Genomic DNA, 21,050 nt, shown 5'->3' with positions numbered 1-21,050 from the left:
CGATACAGCATCCAGGACTGACCCAATGGACCTCTGCAATGCTCTACACTGAGCATGGATTTGCCAGGCTGGTCTTCCACCTCACTGAGGATCTCTACAGCATACTTGATTTCACAGGCTGGACAAGCCCTCTGTCATTCCTCCCAAGAGACTCACATAATACATCCTCCAAAAAAACAAAGCTCCAGATGAACACAGTGGAGGTAGATCTGCATGCAAATTAGATAGCGAGACAATAACCTCTTTTATCTCCTTTTCAACAGATCTGACATGTTGCCAAGTACTCCCCGATTCCCTTTGTCTGGAGGACTCACTAGAGGCATGCAGTGCTACACAGGAACAGGCTTTAGGTGACGGCCATGCACTATGGTTAAAGCTTCATCCTGAAGTCTACTAATCTCACTGGTTTCCACTAGAAAGGCCTTACTAAAAAGTGCAACCAAGCAACAAACATTTCCAAACTTGAGCATCCAAATTTAAGGAACTGAATCTGATAATTGGGCATTTATGTGCTCTCGTCCTGACAGAGGTCACCAGGAATCCTTCCACTGGCACCAGAGAGCCCCCATCAGTATGGGCTGTCACTGTCCTCCATCAAATTGTAAATGCAGCCTAACCAGGAACAGGCCTGGCAAAATATCCCAGGAACAACCTCCCAGGCAGCAACCTACAAACAAAGTTCTGTGCTGCAGGGCTGTTTCTGCCTGATCCCTAGGGTCTCTGTATTTACTGTAGGACACAGCTAGGTAAGTCTAGAACTATGCCTGCAGCAAAAGCTACTGTTGTTTACATGACAATCTCTGCAAGTACCTGACTTGGAAATCAGCTGTGCGTCTCTCTGACATGCAGGGGACTGAGACTCCTGTAATGATTTCTCACTAATGAGATACCACTAAGCAGTTCCATCCTCTTTCTTGCTTTTCCTAAGACAGCACTGAAAAAGGAAGCACGGCTCCTCCACGCAAAACACCTCTATGCACCTGAAGCTGCTAAGGCTGTGTTCAGGAGGCAGTGCAACTTTATGCCCCTTTTTTCCCCTTGTAAACATTTCCATTTTCTTTCCATCTCATGTCAAAGACCCTCTCCCATCTGGTGCTCACCAGCAAAGAAAGATATCCGTGAATGTCTCTGCTGTCGTGAAGAGTGCGAATATGATCCAGTACATCATCCATTTGACCTGGTAAACAAAAACAGTAGCCGGGTCATTTTTCCCCAGGGGCCTCAAACTATCTCTTGCAGGCACAAGTGCACAGAATAACTCTCTCAGAAAAAAGGGTTCTTTCCCCCACCCTGTGTATTTAACAATTACTATGGACTTGAAGATCCCAGAACTCCCCCCACCTCAGCACATAACACATGTCAGATTTCCACACAAGCCCTTCGGAAGGAAGATTGTGGCCTTTAGGACTGGTCTCACGGAAAGAAGAACAGCCTGACTGTCCCTAGAGGAAACTCCACTGGCCAGCGGAGGACCACAGCCCTATCACAGGGCATTAAAAATCTCATTTGGCTCATCTTAATAGCAAAGGTTAATACTAGGGTGTTGGCCAAACTGCCATTAAGACAAAATGTAATTACTCTACGTAATATCTACAGACAGGGGAAACCAGCCAGGAAGAGATAAAGAAGTAACTGCCCATTCCGTGATCCAGGGCTCACAAGCACAATCAACTCACCGCAATTTACTGAATTAGCGTGCATCAGTTGAGTGACAGTGCCTCCTCACATCCACACCCTGAGCCCATTGCAGTGACAAGGGCAAGTCTGTTAGCTTAAATCCCTTACCTAGGGCTTAGGTGAGAGCATTTTACCTCATATTGGTAGTGAAAGCATGTGCTGTGCTGTCACTGTGTTCAGCTATGGTAACTCCAGTGTGGGGTGGACTGCTTGTTGGGTGATTCATGAATGGTCTCCTTTGTGGTGATAGTGACAGACACAGAAAGAGTCTTTGGGGACTGTGACTTGGGCAGGGAAACTATAGTATCTCAAGTAATTCAGGAATCTGGGGATTTTTGTGACTGAGCACTAATTGGCATTTAAAAGCACAGCTAAACTATTCTGATGTACACAGTATTGGTTCTTCTTGGGCTGGAAAGAAACAACGTATTTTGTCACATGCCATTAGCACTTCCAGTAATTTTTATCAAGTGATGTGGTCCTCCTCTTCTGTGGCACTGTCACCACAGAAAAGATGTAAGGAATAATTTCCAAGTACTGGAGATGAGAGAGAAACCTTTTATTGCCCCTCAATACTCTTTTTCCACTGTAAAATTGTAAAACCACTGTAAGTTTGTAAAAGTTCAAACAGCTTTAAGAACCTGTCTCTCCAAAGGAAAAGAGATGGTAAGACAAGAGTTGTTAATTTAACTGAAAATTGTTGTCTAATTAGCTGTATTTGAAAATGGAGATCCTTAAGCAGCTTTGCTGGAATGTTAGAAAGCTTAAGGAAGTAAAATTCATGAAAATTCATGAAAATCCATGAATTAGAGAATTGGACTGTGTTACCTAAGGCTGGGATAATTGTAAGAGAATAAGGGAAGGCTTGAAAGAAGGCAGTACGAGAGGGATACCTACACCAGGTGCTGCTCTGGGGAAGGGGGGATGGAGGTGGCAATAAATCTGGATCTCACCAGCTCTGAAATGGCTTGCTCCATCTTCTCCCCGATGCAGTGGGGTCAGTACCTGTAGTCCCTCTCCACCTTCCTGCAGGTACTGAAAATATTCCCTGACCACCTGTCACCCAGCTATATAACTGCTCCCCTGGGATTTATATGTATATTTATATTTAGTGTTACATCAGTAGAATGGCACTGCCAAGTGCCTCAGAGCATTGTCTTCCCAGGGCAGCTTCTGACAGACTTTTTACATAACTATGACTCCCTCAAAGCCTCACTGCCAGCATGGTTCTGTCAGTTGAGACATTCCTGCCAGAAAAACTTTTAAACACAAACCAAGACATGGTGCGGATGGGCTTGCATCAGCCTGAAACACCATTTATCAAAATGACTATTACCAAGCAACATAAAAATAAACTATAATGATATAAGTTTTTACTAGTACATGAAGGGTTTGTACTATGTCAGTGTAAATTACTTTAAAAAAAAAAAAAAAAAAAAATCAGACCCGTAACAGACATATTGCCACAACTTGTGTGTCAAACAATTTTAAGTGCAGACCAGGTCTTAGATCAGCTGTTCCCACATTTGGGTCATGACCCTATGGGTCTGATGTGAGTTCCTCTTTTGCAATTGAATTTCCAACAGGAACTGGACCCTTCAACAAAGTATCTTCCAGAACAGGACTATGGAAATGTTAAGTATCAGTAGGAGACACTGCTTGGGGATCTAGCGCACATCTTCAGCATTTCCAAGCAAAGGGTGTACAAACCTTCAGAAGCACAGCTGTGCAAGGGCTGCAGGGACATTTTGGCTTAAGTATCTGATGTGTTCTGTAACACTTAATGATTCTCAAAATATCCAAAAACATTATTTGAAGGAGGGGACTGATAGAAAGGAAAAATCTCAGCAGCCACAGTGAGTCCCAGTTTGAGCCTGCACTAAGGACTTAATGGGATATCCATCCATGCTGTTACCCAGAGGAGAAAATGAACTTGTTATCCCTGGGATCTTGAGAAGATTGAAGATTCAAGGTCTGGAGGCTGAGCCAGGTTCAGTGAAGTTAACAGGGCTCAGGTTGTGAAGGGCACTACAAATCCTACAGGACCAACAGCATCTAAGTGATTTTGATTCTCCCATATTTCACTTTCCCTGATGGCTCATGTGCCTTTAGAAACTAGGGCCCAGGGAAGATTTTTCAGCAAAAAGGACAAGACAGCACACCCAGTTGCCAGACCTGCCTGTAAATAGGTCGCTCCACAAGGAAGGATGTTTCTATCTGAGGATTCAGCCATATGTGCTTCGAGTTGCCTCCTCTGATCCTTGTTTTGAATGAGCAGCTAAAGCTTCAAGGCTTTTTGAAAAGGCTTTGATTTATGCTGCTCTTCAGAAACAAAGGAAAACATGCAAAGCTCTGGATGCCAAACACCTTTTAAGTCGGCCGTATATAGCTCACACCACCAGAGAAATAGCATACATTTGTCAAAGAGCATATCAACTTGCAGAGGAGCAAGAAGCACAAACCCAAGTCTCCCTGTTTGAGACTTGTGCCTAGCAATCAGCCAGTCCACCTTCAGGCCAGTCTTCCCCTTGCACTGGCTTACAAGCTTTCCCAGAATACAGGCAACACCTTTACAATGTGGTAAGGCACAATCTTAGAAAACAAACCCTGCAGCACAGCCACAAACCTCATTACTCACATATTCTTTGATGTCCTTTGATTTCACGGCTTTGTAAGAATAATATGCGGGGTAAAGAGTGCCAAATATAAGCCTGGAAAAAAACAAACAACAAATGGATTAAATTGATTTCCTGTCTCAGAGAAAGATTTTTTTTCCCTGTCCGTTAAATGTGTTCCTTGCACTAGTAAAAAGCAATAGGATTTGATTTAAGCTTGAATGCACTAAGTACAGTACAGGAGTGATTTTACATCACTGAATTCAGAGAAACTATTGCCAGTGACATGAATGAAGAGCAGGGATTCAGGTTGACTTTTATTTTGCAATGGTTTCCATAGCTGTACCTTATGAGTTACACACAAAACAAAACAAACAAACAAAAAACAAAAAAGGCCACTGTACTTTTAAAAGGAAATTAAAAACCTGATTTCAAAATAATATACTGTGACACCAGGAATATAGGAGTATTGCTTTCAGAGGCAGGACAAAATGAGAATCATTTGTCTAAAATCCCTTCCATCTCTGTTCAATACTCTGAAAAGCCAGCAGAGGATAAAGCAGCATCCAAGTTCTACTGGCACAAGGGTTTGAATACTGGGACCTTATCCTACATTAAATCTGCTAAAGGGAAGAGCCCTGCGCTGTTTGGTAAAGTCGATTTGGGCTCATCAAAGGAGGAGGAATTTGCCCACCAAGATATGCCAACAGGATTAGGCGTAAAAATCCCAGCTCTACTGTTCTTTCAAACAGTTTCCTTTCATTTTCAAGTCTGAAAGGGATGCTGCCAGCTTCAAGATTTCATGTGAGAAAGAAATAAGGAACTGCAAGTTAAAAATAGCACTACTGAGAAAAAAAACTTTGAGAATTTTTTATACTAACTCCTCTCTGCATCACTGCCTAGCTGCTTATTCACTTCGATTATTCTGGACATAAGCATAGGCTTGTCAAAACCACTTTGCCCTGCCTAGGTTTCAGACAGTTTTATTCAATGCAGTAGGATGATGCTGCAAAGTCTGAATTTAATAGATTGCAGGGGAATGTTTATTGGCTTGCAACTACCCCTCTTTCCACCGGAGCTTTTGCTTTAAATTCATACAGTTGTTTCTGCTGCTCTTGGGAATGGAAATGATCAATATTTCAATCCCTAACTGTGGAGCCACATAGACCTGCAGTCATCTTTTCCATCCTGCCAGTAGCAATTGTGTGCCATGGGACTCATAATTACAGTGGAGTCCATTACGTGTATAAGACATTAAAAATTAACACTCAGGGATATGGTGTACCATCGTACTTCCCGTAGCTCAAGAAGATATTTGTGAAAGAATGGGGTGAGGCAGCACACATCTTGATTTCCAAAGCAGTGACCGAAGACAATTTGCCTGCTATTCATCATGCTTACTGTAGCATAGCTTAGCAAAACCTGAAGCACAATGCAGACTTCTGAAAAGCAGGTACTGAGTGAGGAGATTCAGTATTTTACAGAGGCTTCACACTGGCTTCAAAAAGCTTTGCTGGAAACACTCAGTTCTGAACCTATTTCACCCACAGGGGCTGTGCTATATGCAGGGATTAGATACAAATGCTCAGAAAGATTCTGGGAAACAAAATGCATTTTTGCCCCTTGCAGTATCTTAAAAAACAGCAACACCAGCTAAGGCAAGGAAGAACACACAGACAATAGCTTGATCCTATTCTCACTGAAGCTAATAACAAATATTCCCTCTGCGTTCTATGGTAGCAGGACCTAATCCAGAGAATTTTGACCTCACAAAAGGAAGAAAGCTCCACAATATTCAGAAACTAACAGCCAAGCATATGAATAACGTTTCTGGCTCTACTTATAAGAAGTACCGCATTTCTGTCCTTCCTTCTTGGCCCAGGGTTGGCTGCTACCTTACGCTTTTATTTCCTGCAAATAATCACTGAATGACTGATATTCGTTTCCTCAGTTTGTGCTGGTAACAGAAAGTAACTGGAAGCAAACAGTTTACAGGATCACTAGAAAAGAATTAGTTGCAGACAATAAACACTTGAAAAAAATTCCTGCGATGGAAGGAAACTGTGCAATACTTTTGCATACGCAGAGCAAGAGACAGTTAATAGGTGATGTGCTCTCCCTAAACTGGAGATTGAGAGTTTCACTGATTTGCCTTGTAATGTGTTGTGTGCATATATGGACATTTATTACTGCTATGGTTTACCCGACCAAAAACTGTTGTAAGGAATGCTGGATCACAGTCTCGTCATTGCTGTAGCTTACTATGTGGCTTGGAGTCACTTAACCTCTGGGTACACCATACAAACAGAAGCTAAAAGACATTCAGGCATTTCTGTAAAGCACGTTCAGGAGGTAAATCTCTCGCTTTGGAGACAAATACCTGCACATAGGCATATTCCAGTCTTCACTGGGCTTTGGATCAGGCTTGAATACAATTGATTTAATTCAAACACACACATCAATCCTCTATCTCTTCCCTTAGTTCCTCTCCCCTGCTGTAGACAATACTTCTCTCTTCATCCTCATCCAAGCTTCCTGTGTAATTAAAGTTATCATTGATTCCTGCCTTCCTTCATCCCCATGCTCAGACTGTTGCTAGATCACTCCTTCTGCACACTATACGCAAAACCAAGGCTGATTCTTTGTCCCTCTGCCCAAGCCACTAAGTCATTCCTTGCCCAAGCCTCACTTCTAGCCTCCCTTGTGTGCTTTATGGATCTCTACCCTGCCTGGATGGACCAGTGTTTAAACCTCTTCCCCCTGCCTCTTAAACACACATGCACTCAGAGATTACCCTTGCCTACCAAGCTGAAGTAATATTCTTATCCTTGCCTTCCAGGGCCTGAAAAATGTTGTTGCTCCTACCTACTGTTCATTGGGTCTTTTATCACGTCCCACCTCACCCCCTTCTCTCCTTTAATGACTGTAGTGCCACCAGCTTCTTACTCTGCTGTTCCTTGTATGTCTTCTCCCACACCCTGGAGCTCCTGTACTCCTTGCTCCTCCATTGCATATCAGCCCATTGCACCTAAAACATGCTGTTCCCTGACAATTAACCTGACAGCCCACAGTTTGAGAGGTAGCAGCCCAAGCCACACAAATTCCAACCATGCCACTCCCCAGTTCCTCCTCATCTCTCTATTCATCTTCTGCAACACTCCAGTTCTACCTGATGATCTCTGAACCACACCCACAGGACCTTCAGCTTTCCTCACACATTGCCAAAATCACAGCACAGACCCTCAGTTCCCTCCTACAACTACCAGCTGACCTGGGAATGACATGTGCTATGACTCCTTCCGTGGTACATGCATTGACTGCTTGACTGGTGCCTGCCAGCTGGCAAGCCAATTAACAACCTACCTATGGAGTTAACACTGCAGCTTTTACCTCCTGACAGGCACCGCTATGAGACAATCTCCTATCCAGCAGCTAATTCTTACAAATAATGTAGAAACTTACTATTTGAGACCTCTCGGACCCATCTATTTTGGCCACAATCATTTTGCAGATCCCAAAGTTAGCAGCAGTGGAAAAACAGATTGTTTAAGCCTCATTTCCTTAGGAAACCAGGCTACAAATACAGAGTCAATCCACTCCCCACCCATTTCCATCTTTCAAAGCTCCTTTGAATAGCTATGTACCCTGGAAAGCCTTGGCTCTTCTACCCTCTGTGCAAAAGCTGAAGCAGACATCCTGATCAGCAAACCAGGGACTCCCAGAGCTTCATGTAGTAGTTCCTACATTTAAAGCTACTGAGATGTGTTCCTACAGTTTCGGCTAAAACAAACACATACCCTCAGGGTATAGGGAAAGGCAAGGAAGTAGTGACTGTCCTGGTTTCGGCTGGGATAGAGTTAATCTTCTTTCTAGTAGCTGGTATAGTGTTATGTCTTAGACTCAGTATGAAAAGAACGCTGGGAACACACTGATGTTTTCAGTTGTTGCTAAGTAGTGTTTAGACTAAGTCAAGGGTTTTTCAGCTTCTCATGCCCAGCCAGCAAGAAGGCTGGAGGAGCACAAGGAGTTGGGAGGGGACGCAGTCAGGACAGCTGACCCAGACTGGCCAAAGGGATATTCCATACCATGTGACATCATGTCTAGTATATAAACTGGGGGGAGTTGGCCTGGGGGGGTGGGGATCGCTGCTTGGGAACTAACTAGGCATCAGTTGGCAAGTGGTGAGCAACTGCACTGGGCATCACCTGCTTTGTATATTCCAATTCTTTTAGTATTATTGTTATTTTATTGTTATTATCATCATTATTAGTTTCTTCCTTTCTGTTCTATAAACTGTTCTTATCTCAACCTATGAGTTTTACCTTTTTCCTTCTGATTCTCTCCACCATCCCACTGGGTGGGGGGGAGTGAGCGAGCGGCTGCATGGTACTTAGTTGCTGGTTGGGGTTAAACCACAACAGTGACATTCATCAGTGAGTTAGGAAAAGCTCACCTGCTGCACTAAACAAATAACCACAACAGTCTAACAATTCTTACACTGCTCCATGCTGGAGGTCTTCATCAATTACAATTGCCTTGAAAAAGGACAAAACAGCAGCTGTGAAGGAATCACTGAAGAGTCAACTAATTGTGCAACAGGAGGCAAAAATCTAAGTAAAAGGTTAGTCTGCCTAAAGAATAGGATAAGGATTAATGCTGAAAATCTTATAATCCTATTAGGCACATCAGCAGCAGCAATCCCCAATCTGGACCGCTACGTGCGCTTCCGGTCATTCTTTGTCAGAAGGGACATGGCAGAGGCAGAAGGGGAAAGGAGAAGGGCAACGAAAGCATGTGGAAGCGCACTGGGGAACATCTATAGGAGCAACTGTAAATGCTGCCGTTGTTTCTTCTGCAGCAGAGGCAAATAACTGAGGTTATTCGCTCCTACTCCTGATCCAGTGTAAGGGGATGTTCAACTGAATCAGCAGAACACAGTCAAAAAGGAGGGGAGAAACCCTCACCAGGAGTTAATCTGTGGAACTGAATAACTGTATTTGTATAGTTATATTACGTAGGATTTGGGGTTTGGTTTTGGTTTTCATTATTCAAGTTTACAACTAAATGAGACAGGAAAGGACTAAATTTCCCATATTGTGGGGTTTCCTGATTATCAGGGGAATATCAGGGGAATGATTTGCTTTAAAGCAATTGAACTGTTAGCTCCTCTTTAGCAATCTGTCATATTCTAGGGGAGCAGCTGCACCACCACCAAACCTCCTTCTGTCTCCACTTACCAGCACAGCCACAGCCAGCCCTGGCTATTATATCCTTCTATTCCTTCTCAGGATCTGCTAGTGCAGTGATCTGACCATCACAGAGCACAGGCTAACCCAGATGTGACAACATTCCTAATAGCATCTAGGTTATAGCCTGGGGATTGATCAAAGCTGCTACCAGGACCTGGGAGGGCCCCACAAGACATCTTGAGTTCTGATGATTTGGTCATGCTATTTTCCTCATGAGGGACCTGATCCTACAGCCATTTACCTGTAAAATTAACTCTCACGTTCCAGTATAGCAGCCACTGAAAAAAATGGAAAGACTCTCAGCGATTCTCAGGAGTACTGGCCAGGACTCAGGTTACTTCCAGAAATGCCTGCCTATCCATTCTCTTGAGTATAGTATTTTTAACCACACAGGTACTTTCTGGATGGTAACTTACTGTTATAAATATACCAGCATATTGCTGTCCACATCCCAAGCCATCCAATTTTTGCTCATCTAGTTACCATGCCACCAGTGGTGTTTGGGCTGCCCAAACATTTAGAACATTGTACTACGACAACACAAATAGAACAGCCCTTATTTTGCCCATAAATAACTAATGTTTCCATATCATCAGCACACAGCAGCCAAGATGGCAAACTTCTTCTCAAACACAGGGATGGACACATTTAGGAATCACTGAAATATTTCCTATTTTCTCAATATGTTCACTGGCTAGCACGTGCTTCTTACGCGCAGAGCAGCAGCTGAGCTGTCACCACGCCAGCATTCCTCACTGAAACCACCACGAAGGGTGCCAATAGGTTTGCATTCCTTATTATCAGTCCTAATTAATGTTCACACAGTGCCACAGATTAAAAATAAACGGCACTGTCTTTGTACCAAAGGTTCCCAGTTTAATCTAACAGCTGGAGATGTGAAAATAAGCAGTGCACAAGGTCAGGGAAAGGGTTAATGCAAGCCCCTTCACAGGCCAAATGCCTGATATCCAAGAACTGGCTGGGGTGGAGGAAGCACCAGCTGCAGAGGAGGCTCCAGGCTGGTATTCCCCGGGAGATGGCTCCTGCAGATTCTTTGTGGTCATTTTGCAGCAGAATAGGTCCTGCACAGTGGCTCCAGGGCAGTCAGGAACTTTCCTCTTCACCCTCAGGGTGACAGCTGACGCCATCCCCACCCTGGGGCACCAGGAGATGCGGCTACCGGGACATGCCAGCCTGATGCCCCGATACACTCTAAGAATACCAAAGGCACACAGTGCCTCAGTTACAAAAACACCCCCCAAGGAAAGCACTGGGCTCTGGCACCCCTGAGACCGATCAGGCTCACTTCCAACTCCATTTGCAACTCAAATCAAACAGCCTTGCAGGGTTGGTGCAGTGCTGCCGAGGACAACCATGCAGCTATGCCCGTGTCACTCTGGTCATGCACTGCCTCCACAGGTATTTATCAAGGTGTAAAGCTCCACTTGAACAGTCACCCAGCATGTCCCTCTGCTTTAGGAAACATTCCTCCCCAACTCCTTGGTGGGTGACCCGCTTAGCAATTCTGAGCTGCTGAGACCTTGCCCTCATGAGCACTCTGAAGCACCCTGCACACCCACAGTGCTGAGGAAACAAAGGGCAGGCCCAGGAGAACTCATTGTCTAACACAAAGATGCTCTGCTTTCCATCCAGATCCACCTTTGACTTCTCAGCCATGCTACTACAGAAGCAAACTGCAAACTTCATCTTGGTTAATGTAACCTAACGGCTGGCGAAACCTAATCTCTCCTCTTGGTGTAACTGTGGGGTAAAGGGACACCCGACTGTCCTTCCACCAGAAATAGCAAGAGCAAGGGTTGTCCTTGATGTTTCTAATTTAAGCAGTCTTGATCTTCCCAAAGCAGCACACACTCCTCTCCAGTTGACACCACCTTTTTTTCCCCCCCTCAGCCAGGGCACTCCTCACATGGGAGCTGGAAGACAGCCAGGCACAAACAGGTGAAGAGACACGGCAAGGGGGACGGGTGGAGGAAGTGGCCTTGGCCAGCCTGGAGCTATCATACAACTATTACATTTACTCACATTGAGATCCTACATCCAGACTTGTCTAAAGAAGCTAAACGTGATTTCCTTTTCCCCAATTCTTGTTACAGGCAGAAGACAGAAATGCTAAAATAACAAAAGTACTGATGGAGAGACCTTGTAAAATATTGGGATTGTTGAGATAATACACGTGATGACTACTAAAACATGACATTCCTACTAAAACTACCAGCAGTGAAAGGTCTCACAGGGTTGATATTTACACTAACACCCTTGAGTATCATATTTAAAGCCCAACCAAGATTAAGCAGGTACTTCACCCTTACCAGGGTTATTGTTCCAGGCTGTCTTCAAACTCAGGCAGAATCACATCAGTTTACACAGAAGCTAATGCTTCAAAGTTTTCTTTACAGTGTTTCAGAACAGAAAAGGCCTGTGTAGTTGCTATAAAAATACCCCATGGCTCTGCAGCTATTTTAGGAAGCAAATTTATTGCAGGTAGATGGCTTACTAAGCTGGTCTGTTGTACTTCACACTACCTTTAGTGGAGCTACCTGGCCCAGTGGAGACGGGCTGCTGATGAGCAAGGGGAATTTGTTTGCCCCCGAGGCAATACTTTAAAGGAAGGGTCTTGGTGGAGAGTGTGTAGGGCTGGTGTGGGGTGAGAAGCCACGGGTCGATAAGAATGCTGCGCCTGGCACACGCCGCAAGGCTCCCAGCAGCTGCCTACAAGAGATAATATTTCGTGGGCCTCATCCAAGGCATTTGCCCTGTCGCTGCTCCTCCCCTCCGCTCAGCAGGACCGCAGAAGAAAGCAGTCCATGGCACTGAACTTTCTCCCAGCGCTGGCACAGCCCACCACTTCATTCAGACCCTTTCGGGGGAGAAGAAATAATTCAAAGTGCGATGCTGAGGGGAATAAAGTCTGTGCCTTTTAGAGAAGAAAACAGTCTCTGCTATGTGACCGGGTCAGAGCAGCCTCACTGCTCCAAAAAGGCAGGGCTTAGCATCTGTGTGCCCCTGATGTTTTCCCTATCCAGTAGTGACTGTACAGTTCCTGCTTTGAGAGCCCTGTCTTTTTCCAAGCCAAATAAATGGCAATTTGAAAACTAAATGGTATGTTTCAGATGGGAAGGGCTGCTTTTCCTGACTCTGGAGAGGGGGATGTTTATGTGGAAAAAGACTTTTTTAGAAGCATTGACATTATATTCCAGAGATGACAGATGGTCTAAAATCTGTATTGTGAGTTAGCCTACAGATTTATGGTAGGCTCATGATACAAAAGGAACAGAGAGAGACATATAACCTAACAAAACTAATTTCTAGGCTAAAAAAGGTATAAAATACAGATTGCACTTCAACAAAGCAGCTCTGCATTATTTTCATACAAAACCACAAAAATCATGCTGCAAGTATTATTTTGGAGTTATTTTAACTGATGTTATGTGACTCAACTTTTAGGGAGCATAAACACGTACAGAAATCCTGATTTAGAGCATAATCCTACATTCCGTGTATCCGAAAACTCAGTGCAGATTATGGTTTGATGGTGAAAGTCTTCCGTAAGTGCTACCACTGTCTGAGGAGGTGGTGAGAAACACAAAAGCTCTTGTTTGTCTATTCCTCACTGAAAGACAGCTTTAGACTTCTAGTGTTGTACTCATGGGACAGAAAACAGGAATAAAAAATTAAATGAAACTATAACTCGTCCAAATCAATTGCAACATGATCTCCTTAAGAGTAACATTACTTTGGCTTTCCAGGGACAGAATATTACTAGAACTGTTTAACTAAGTGCAAGGAATATTTTAGCTCACCAATGTAATTCAAAAATCAAACCAAAAGAACTCTTTGGCCCAAATATTCAGTGAAAACCATGAAAAACGTTGACTTCCCATGGGTTACCAATGGTTCAATCCACTGAAACAAATCACGCAGTCCCAAGGCTGCTCTGAGTAGCACCAGGTAACAGAGATCTCCACAAGCTCTTGGAGGAGGATGGAAACCCCAGTTAGATCTCTACACTAGCCGAGGAGAGCAGTTTGGTATAGGCACAGGTATCAGGCATGGTCATGGCCAGCTTGGTGCAAAACAGCCTGAGGAGAACATCCTACTATTGTCTGGACATTTCTATAAATATGCTAGTAAATTAACAATAAACAGCATAACTCCTTCCATCACTAACTGACCTTAACTTCTTACATCTCTGAGGACTCTAGAACATTAACCAGAAAAAAACTAGAAGACCAAACATTTGGAAGGACCAGCCACATTGAAAACACGTGGGACCCAACTCAGTCATAAGATCTATGTTTCCGAGCTGGTATCTAACTCCTAGTTAAGTAAAAAAACAACCAAACAACCAAAAAACCTCACACCCACCTTTAAAACATCTCTTCTCATTTTGATAACACATTTCAAAGAAAGGATTTCAAAGTGCAGTATAAATATTAGTGACTTCAGTATCAAAGCTGATTGCATTTCCACTGATTTCTGATTATTTCTATTTCATTAGTGTTTTATGTCTATTTTGAATGATAAGGATAGTGAGACCCAACTGAAATTATACAGGAAGCTCATGTCAGAGACATGAACAGTACCAAATTTTCAACTCCAGTTTAAAAGCAAGAGTGTAGGAAAACTAAGGCAAGATGATTCTGCAGGTAATTTCAGAATATTCAGACCATCTTAATGCTTTCGTTAGTATGGGTATCAGAATGCCACATGCTATATATAACAGCTGTGACATTGCAGGGAGTTCACGGGCCATGCAAGCCACATTTCTCTTTATGGCCCACAGACACAGACTGGTATTTCTGCTGGGTACTATAACAACATTTTAGGGAGGGGCTAGGCACCTGCTTTTTCACTAGGACCTGCATAATGTTTTTAAAAAAGTAAAGAAAGGAAAATGAGACACTGTCATACAGCTTGAAAAAGATAGACTTCTAGTCTTTTCTCATATGCATTTGACAAGGTTTTCTAGTGTGAATTTAATAGAGTTCCTTCCTCCAGGGTCTTTTCTCATTTCATTCATTCTTTTTAATCCCTCCATTTTATATGGTTAATAACAGCATCTTAATGAAATGCATGGTACAAATGAGATAAACAAGGAGGGAGAGATCTCCAGCTGGAGCTAAACTGATACAGACCAGCCTCCAGTCTAACCTAGACATAAAGGAGAGGAAATCAGATGGAAATAAGCCTCTGTACTGAAGCCACGGATCACTAATGAATAATCAATCAGGGCTTCTGGCTACACCTCTGCATTCAGCTTCAACTACCAGTAAAATTATTTGTCTCTAATTAAAATAAATTAGAACAAAAATGACCATTTAGTGGTTAATGCTAAATCACAGTCCTAGGATAAGTGATAAAAACCATCAGGTAGGGCAGCCTAAATAATACCCTGACCCGGCACCTCTTAGTGCCGTCCCAGGACAGCATCAGCCCCATGGGGGTGACACCCATCACGACGAGTTAATGGGAGAGGCTTTCCAGAACACCTTACAGACTGGGGGTGGTTAGTACCTACAGGGGTATGAGACTCATTATGGAATACATGGGCAGATGGTGGACTAGGGCTCACATGTGAAATGAAAAGCACACATATGTGACAGTACAGTGGTACCCTGCTTAGTCTTGTTTCACATCTTGCTCCTTCACATACTAGTCCACAATGGTCAGGATGTAAAATACCTACCAAATCTCCTGAAGTTCTCCTGAAGAACACAGGGGACAGCCAACACTTTGGCTTCCGTGCTACCGAGGAGCTTCATCAATAGTGCTCATTGGAGAGTAAAAGAACGAACTTCTTCCAGGGTTGACTCTGGAGGAACCAGACTCACCCAGCACCTAAGGAGCAGCACCGATCCCCTGCCAGATGTAAATTATCAGCCCATTTTCTCCTGTATCAACAAACACCAGCTTAGGTATTAAAAAAAGCCCATCAACACTAAACCAAGCCATTGTAAACATCTTTCTTCCCCACACTCTCCCATCTCAGAAGAGAAAGAGCAAAACCATGTGACATACCATTTAATGTACTACTGGAAACTGTTCAAGTGAAAGAATGGTGAATGTAATAAAAGAAATAGAAATGTGTCCTTTAGACTAGAAACACAGAGTAATTCAAGTAGGAAGAGATCTCTACAAGTCTTTAATCCAAAACAGGGCCAACTTTGAGTTTAAATCAGGTTGCTCCAGGCCCTGTCCTGTCAAATTTTCAGTATCTCCATCTCTGGACCCCTGTTCTTTATATCTAAATAGAATTTCCTTTGCTGCAACTTGTTTCCATTGCCTTTCAACTTTTTGCTGTGCACCTCCACAAAAAGCCTGGCTCTATCTTCTCTGTAACAACCCATCATGTTTTTGAGGATGGCAATAAGATCTCCCCTTTGCCATCTCTCGTTCAGCGTGCACAAACTCAGCCCACTCACCTCTCCTGGTGCACCATGTGCTCCAGTCCCCTTCCACCGGACTAACTGCAGTTTGCTGGTGTGCTCCTTATCCTAGGGAGACCCAAATGGGATAAGCTACTCCAGTCAGACACTCTCTCACACTTGTCAAATAGAGGGGAACAATCACTTTCCTCAACCTGCTAGCTAGCCCTCTTACTAAACCAATCCTGTATCGAGACCTGGAAGAGAACAGCACTGCACCCTTCCCTTCATCAGAGGTGCAGAAGAGCCAGGGACCCACTCCCTGAATGATGAAGAGACCTTTCGTTGCTGCTTGGAGAACCTTCTTGCTCAGCCACACCACACCCTTTTCTTCGCAAGTGCTGCTGTCCCCAAGGAGCTAAGCTTGGGTCATAGTATGACAATAAAAGATGTCACGCTACAGCAGGACTCCAAAAGTGCTCTTTTTAGCTTACTCCAAATGAGATGTTGCAGTAGTACAAACCTCACTTACCTACCCGTAAAACAAAACTTGACTGCCAATGGAAGTATGTGAAGAGTAGTACCACACTGTCTTAATTGTGGGACTTAACACAGAGATTCTCTTGCTCAGCCATTTTTGGTGAGCTAGAAGAACAGCTAGATTTCTCATATCTCTACAGCCACATATTCACAGTGTAAGGCTTTGTGTCATTAACTGTGCAGCACTGCTGTGAAATACAATGGTTTTATGGTAATGCTGTTGCATGATCTATTCTTACATAAAGCCACTAGTAGGGAGGTCATTATCAGCTTATTTACTTCTATGCCAAACACCACAGCCCACGGTACCTATCTGGAGATAAAATGACACATCATTTCCTTTGCTGGAGCTGGGAACCTCGCAGAGAAAGTAAATTACCCATACACATGGCTAATAGTCATGCTATGATAATTTTTAAAAGGATCAGAGGCTGCAAAGTCCAGCAAAGCCTTGACTGAGCTAAAACTTATTTAAAGGGCTTCCTTAAATGACAATCTCCACTGCAGTCCCTAAATTCATCCTTTATAAGTTGAAGAATTGTATTTTCAGGTTAAATGAAGAAAGATTAAATGAAACTGATTCTAAGAAGAGTTATATTCAGCACTTTCAAAGGGTTCACCTATGTTAGTAACAGGACAAATACACACCCCAGGATTCAGGAAGCTTTAATTTCTCTGACCTACTATAGTAATTCTAAGAGGCTTTTCACAACTATAACCGAGTGCACAGCAGGACCCTAGGCACAGAAATATCAGCGCCTCTGTAAGTCTTACCATCCTCAATTAGTTCTCTCCAAGCCTTCGGGAAATAGTTAAGTTCTTGTATCCCCATTTTACAGATCGGTTTCTCATAGGCCCAGATGAGTATTCCCCTGGTTGGACATTCATCACGCAGTGCTGACATGCAAAAGCTGCATCTGTTTTGCCTTTAACTTGCTGGGGTTGGGCAGAATATTGTCACTGTTTCTGGCTTGAAGCATACCAGCATACAGCGTGGGTGTACCAATATACTCTCAGGAGGAGATGCAGTTGCATAGCCTCTAAAATTCATGCCATTCCCAGAGTAATACTTGCATGTTGCCCAGAACCACAGCCCAAGTTAAAAATTTCTGACTTACAATTCACTTTGCAGGTGCATGTGGCAGCTATAACTCATGCAATTTGCACAGGATTCTAAAATATCTTTGGTTTTGCTCAGCAAAGATTATATATGTACAAATACATACATAAAGACAGAAATACTGACATTTAGACATTTCCTCAGCACTCTGGGATGTTTCTTAAAATGCAAGGCTTCTCTTTTGAAATGTGGAATCTCTTTACATCTATTTAACTTTCCTACCTCACAATTCATCCCACAACTGAATATTCTGCTACAAGAAGACAATTCTTTCCCTGCGCCACCCAAATCATTTTATCTCATTAAATATCTCCAGGTTTTGTATTTCTTGACCAACATCCAATTTCTTCGTTTAATTTCTGGTGTTCTCCTATCTTACCATAGCTTCTCCCTGAAGCTTAACAGGTTAAATGCTTTCCTGTTACACCAAGGACTCTAGATTTCAGTCCCTACAGTGTTTTAGTAAGTGAACTTTGGGTCTTTAACTAAAGATAAGACAAAGGAAGGGGTTTCTTTTAGCTTTCACCAATTTTCATAGCACTACTACTATTCATCTGCATTACAGTTTTTAACAACCAGCTATTACCTAAAGCTCAGGAGAGACTTAATAGCAAGAACAGGTATCTACTGAAGCATCTCACAGTACAGCACTTCATACTGACAGCTTCACAACATCAGCTGCAAATCATAGATTTTGGACAGAGAGATTCCTTGGGTAAAAATCTTTAGAGAAGCCTAAGGCAACAGGCAGTTTTCAGAGATTACTAATACCTACAGGTTCCACTGACCATGCTAGAAATTAAATTATTTTCACCACTGGAAATCAGAAGCTTGGTCACAGCCCAGGTAGAGCCAATGTGAGATCTGGAAATAGAAGTCACAATTTCCAGGCTATGTTTCTGTGCTAGCCTTTCTCACCTTCATCATTACACTTAGATGATCTCACTCTGTGAATACAGCTTAGTATTGCAGTACTGCCAATTCTCACATTTGTTCATTTAATCTCATCGGGTGATTTCTTGGAAGTGATTATAGGAACATCTCAGTTCAAAATAAATTCTCAGACTTAATGGTTTCTCAGAAAAGAGCATGCAAACAATCTTGCAGGTTCAGAGTACAAATCAAAAGATCGGATGCACAGAGAGATATATATATGCACATATCATAAAAGTTGAGATTTTAAATCCAGTCTCACAATTTGGTGAAGAGGTGAAGGGGTTTGACTCAAGTTTTTTTAATGCCTCCAGACAGCAGCATTGCTACCCAGATAGTCAATCCTCATTCTGACAGAAGATGTCATGTTCCCATTTGCATTCAGTTTTGATCTCTCTCAGACTTCTCATATCTTTCTGAATTTCAGGCTTTGGCTGAGAGCACTAGAGAGTAAAAGGGATAAGCCCTGCCACTCTCTTCTATTCTGCATTTCCCCAAACACAAATGCATTCAGATCAGGGCCTGTGACACAGGCGTAGCTCCATTCTTACACCATGAGGAATACCTCTCTGTTTCAGGCTTGGATAAAAAAGCCAGTGCATTGTATAATTCAAAACAGTAAATCAGGCTTTGCCTCTTCTCTTTCTTTTGGCTTAGTGACTTCACCTCTTTTCCCTTCTCATGTTCTCTTACACACATATACCTTGCAGCTGGCAGCTACTCAAAATATAAAATGAAATATAAACTAAGGCTCAGGAGCCAGATGGAGACTTCACAGAAATAACTTTAGAGGAAAGCAAAGGGAAAGACAGCCAATGCTTCCAAGTCCATTACAGAGATTTCTAAGCAAGCAGCTGCTTGAGAATGCAGCTTGTACTTTTTGTGGGAACGCCCACACGGCCTGCTATCTTATGTATGCTTTTCCATCACTTCTTATTCATTGTAATACTGGTCATTTAAATGCCACAGTCCAGTGCTTGTTCCCCTTCCCAGGCAAGAAGATTCACACAGAAGGATGACAGTGTTGCAAGTGCCACTCTCCAAAAACAAAGCATTGCTGTTTTGAAATGAAATGGTTAATTGTTTCAAACACAACATGTAGCTATACAAAATGTGCCTTCAGAACCGGATCTTCACAGACTTCAGCCATTTATGGATTGACTGCCCAGGGTGAGGTTTCTTGGTTTCAAGAATACACCTAAAACACAACAGTGTTTGAATAGGGATCTGATTTGTTACAGCCAAGTATCTGCAAACCTCAGCAGAATAATAATTGAAAAAGAATGCTGAGCTATTCCAGTGACTGTATAGCACATCTGAGTACAAAAACCTCAGGACACACTATAGCAAAAAGAGGAAAAATATCTAATCTATAAGTAAATCCTTGTGGGGGTGGAGGCAGGGAAGAGAGAGAGAGATTTTAGAGTGGGTTTACATGAGATTAACTATGAATCATACACAAACCACAAGGAAAGCAGACTGGTTCAGTTTCCAGTACCATGCAAAATCTGGCATAGTATTTATGTACTTAAAATGCATGTCCTGCCTCATGGACAACAGGCAAGATCTTTCACTCTGGCTGTATGCAGTCTCTCAACCAGCTTTGCTCATTCTGCAGTGGTATAGGAATAATCTGTAGAAATATGCATAGGGTCTGTATCATCAGTCACGTATGTCACATCCCCTTGGGCCCTGGAAATGGCTCTCAGCAAGCCCTTGGGATTCCCAATTCTGGAAAGCCCACAAAGCAGCACTGATTTAAGATAGGTAGGACCAGGGATGCAAGCTAAGAGCTAATGGCAGCAGGCCGTGGTTAGCCAGCATGCTGCAATGTGCAGCACCCTCTGTAACAGATCTTCACATAAGGGTACAGGGATGAAGCATGAGAGATGACAGAGTTTCTCCCTGTCTGACAACTAAAGTAGCTTTTAAAATACACGTGTTTGGGTGGTCTGCAATGAGGCATTAGGATCTTTAGACTGAATCTAAAGAGAAGGTGGTCATGCTCTTCATCTTCAGCTTTCAGTAGGTATTAACACTTACTAGAGAAAAGCTCAATAGTGAAGCTCAACAGAGCTCCAGATCCGAGGCCAGAGACGTCTTAATTACGGGCTTTGGGATGGCCCATTTGATTGGCTTTGGTTGCTGAAGTGCAGATAAAGCCATACTCTAATCTAGCGATGAAATTTCCAACATTAGACTGAAAGAAAGGATAAAATAACTGTCCTGATTGAATCATGTCTTTGGGAGCCCTCCATCCTCAGTCTGTCCCCACTCAAAGGACAGTTTAACTTGAGGCCCACAAGGAACAGAAGTCTCCTGTTATCTTGAACTGGCCAGTTTCTGTCCTATAATATTCATTTTTCTAGGATCCAGCTGCCACCCTCGACAAGGCCCTCACCATTCTGAGCTACAAACACAACCTTGGGACTCTGACCTAGGTATTTATACCACTCACCAACTTCAGCAGAGCTGCACCAGTTAACACAACTTGAAGCTCTGGTATTGCCTTAGGAACAAGAAAATGATT

General features: G+C 43.0%; 1 protein-coding gene across 8 annotated transcripts in view; it reads right to left on the bottom strand.

The window, feature by feature from the left end:
* REEP1 (receptor accessory protein 1) overlaps positions 1 to 21,050 on the bottom strand; it is a 71,766-nt gene that overhangs the window by 39,485 nt on the left and 11,231 nt on the right. For all 8 annotated transcript variants that reach the window (XR_003922521.2, XM_030007547.2, XM_030007503.2 and 5 more), the window contains 2 exons: positions 4,316 to 4,388; positions 1,101 to 1,177 (listed from right to left, as the gene is read on the bottom strand). Coding sequence is in view for 7 of the 8 variants with exons in the window: in XM_030007547.2 (XP_029863407.1) it covers positions 1,101 to 1,177; positions 4,316 to 4,388 (150 nt within the window). In the remaining variant the exon portion in view is untranslated. The remainder of the gene's footprint in view (positions 1 to 1,100; positions 1,178 to 4,315; positions 4,389 to 21,050) is intronic.

The sequence above is a fragment of the Aquila chrysaetos genome, chromosome 1 (assembly GCF_900496995.4).
Source record: "Aquila chrysaetos chrysaetos chromosome 1, bAquChr1.4, whole genome shotgun sequence".
Classification (NCBI taxonomy): Eukaryota; Metazoa; Chordata; class Aves; order Accipitriformes; family Accipitridae; genus Aquila; species Aquila chrysaetos.
This window is presented reverse-complemented; position numbering and strand designations above follow the sequence as displayed.